The following is a 1,995-nucleotide window of genomic DNA, read 5'->3' on the forward strand; positions in this document are numbered from 1 at the left end:
CACGGGCGGCCGTGCTGTGGGAAGGGGGCTGCCTGGTGTGACACCCTCGGCGGTGGAGCCCACGCTGTCTCTACGCACGTTAATGAGAAAATACTTCCCGTGTGTTGTGTTTGTCTGGAGCATCTTCTCAAGCTGATACCCTGACGTCCAGAAGTCTAGTCTAGTCTTGTCTTGTCTTGTCTTTTCCACATACATTGACAGGAATAACTTAGAAACGATTGATCAGCTGTGAGAAAGATAAGTGGAAACTGTGGCATACTGTATCCCGCAGGACAATGGAGACCTGATAAAACAGGAGCTGATTTTTTTTAAGGCTATTTATGGGCCTATTCTTAGTGTTAAACTGCTCTTTCAAAACTTTTCTTGCCCCCTGACAGCTGGGGAAATTAAAGGTCTCGAATCGTATCTGAAAACAGACTTGTGTTCTGGTGTGTGCTTGAGGAGAGGGGATGTGATCTATGCATTTTTAAAAATTAATTTTGGTGATGATTTTTTGTCTGAGTTATATAAGAAACTTTTCTTATGCAAATTAAAAATAATTTGTCTAATATGGCACATCTTTAAATTTATTCACAACCTAGGCTGTCTCCTCTGTTCTTAATGTCAATAATCTATTATCTGAAATAAATATTCCTGGCTACCTCTTAAGTACTTTATAAAGCATTTATAAAATGTTTGGGAGTTAGTGAAGTTAGTAACAGATTACATCTAAACATGTTGAATACTATAGAGAGTAACGTCTCAAACTGTGCTTATAAGGTTCTCTTCTGATCTTTCGTCTCATACTCATCTGAAATATGAGCCTCTCTGGCTAATCGCAATGTTTGAATACAGTTACCTTTTGGTCTTTTTGTCTGGTTCATGATCACCATTGGTTTGCATTTGGTCTTTTATGGCTGAAGAAACGGATATAATCTCGCTAAATGACAAGTTAATGCACGTAGGTAATTTACCTGAATTGCATTTTGGCATGCTGGGTCTCCATTTCCAAGAGCTAATACTAATGTCTAAGAAAAATGCTATCTGTCTTAAAAATTCCATTTCGTTAAAGGACTGGACAGCAGGCTTGTAGATGTGGGGGAAAAGAGTAGCTATGGCAGTGGGCAAGTTTTCCAGAAGAGTGAGCACTCATGAGAGGCTTTTGGTACTCTTCTGGACACAGAAGAAAATGAGTCAGGATGTCTTGCAAGTATGATGTTGCTGGCAAGTGAGAGAGGAAGAAGTTTTTGGAAAGTGACTCCATAATTCCAAAGGGTCAGAAATTCCACTATTAAATAAACGGTCCTGGCAGCTTACCTGCAAATTTAAGAGCTTGCCCAAACTTTTCTTTGGGCTCTGCAGAACACGTGCAATATTATGAGGAAGGTCTTAAATCCAGTGTAATGTGCAAGTGGCTTTCACAGAAGATAAACATCTTTGGAATCCAGGTTGTCAGTGCAGTCTGATCTGATGCTATTGTATTCATGCTTGCATGTTTTCCAACTGGCATGGACTTCTTTTCATTTCAGAAATGGAAAATCCTGAAGTGGCTGTGAGCAGCTGCAGTGCTCATGATGATGAAAATCTTTGCAGCCCCAAACGACAACCATCAGTATCACAGGAGGGGCTTTTGGAAGACCAGCTTAGAAGAAAGTTAAAATTCTTCTTCATGAACCCGTGTGAGAAATTCTGGGCCCGAGGCAGGAAACCGTGGAAACTTGGGATTCAGCTACTCAAAATAGCGATGGTTACTGTTCAGGTGAGTAACTATGGAAACAGGGACTCTTCTTAGCCCATGGGAAGTCAAATAAGTGCAGGCAACAAATGCAATTCATGGTGTGGTGCACAGAAAGGGAGAGGATAGACTGCAAAGCTATCTCAGTAGCATATATGTAGCTTAGATCTTAGATGGCATAACTTTCTGCTAAAATAATTGACTGAAAAAATAGCTTTCCTAAGAGTGGAGATGAAAGGAATCATGTTTAAGGGCTTTTTATTGAATTTCTTTTCTTGCCC

General features: G+C 40.3%; 1 protein-coding gene across 1 annotated transcript in view; it reads left to right on the forward strand.

Annotated features, from left to right (window-relative positions):
- The first annotated feature begins 1,510 nt into the window (after positions 1–1,510).
- Positions 1,511–1,995, forward strand: part of MCOLN3 (mucolipin 3) — a 12,023-nt gene continuing 11,538 nt past the window's right edge. The window contains exon 1 of the mRNA XM_009699345.1: positions 1,511–1,738. Coding sequence (XP_009697647.1) covers positions 1,511–1,738 — 228 coding nt within the window. The remainder of the gene's footprint in view (positions 1,739–1,995) is intronic.

This window comes from Cariama cristata, unplaced genomic scaffold, assembly GCF_000690535.1.
Source record: "Cariama cristata isolate BGI_N322 unplaced genomic scaffold, ASM69053v1 scaffold37960, whole genome shotgun sequence".
Classification (NCBI taxonomy): domain Eukaryota; kingdom Metazoa; phylum Chordata; class Aves; order Cariamiformes; family Cariamidae; genus Cariama; species Cariama cristata.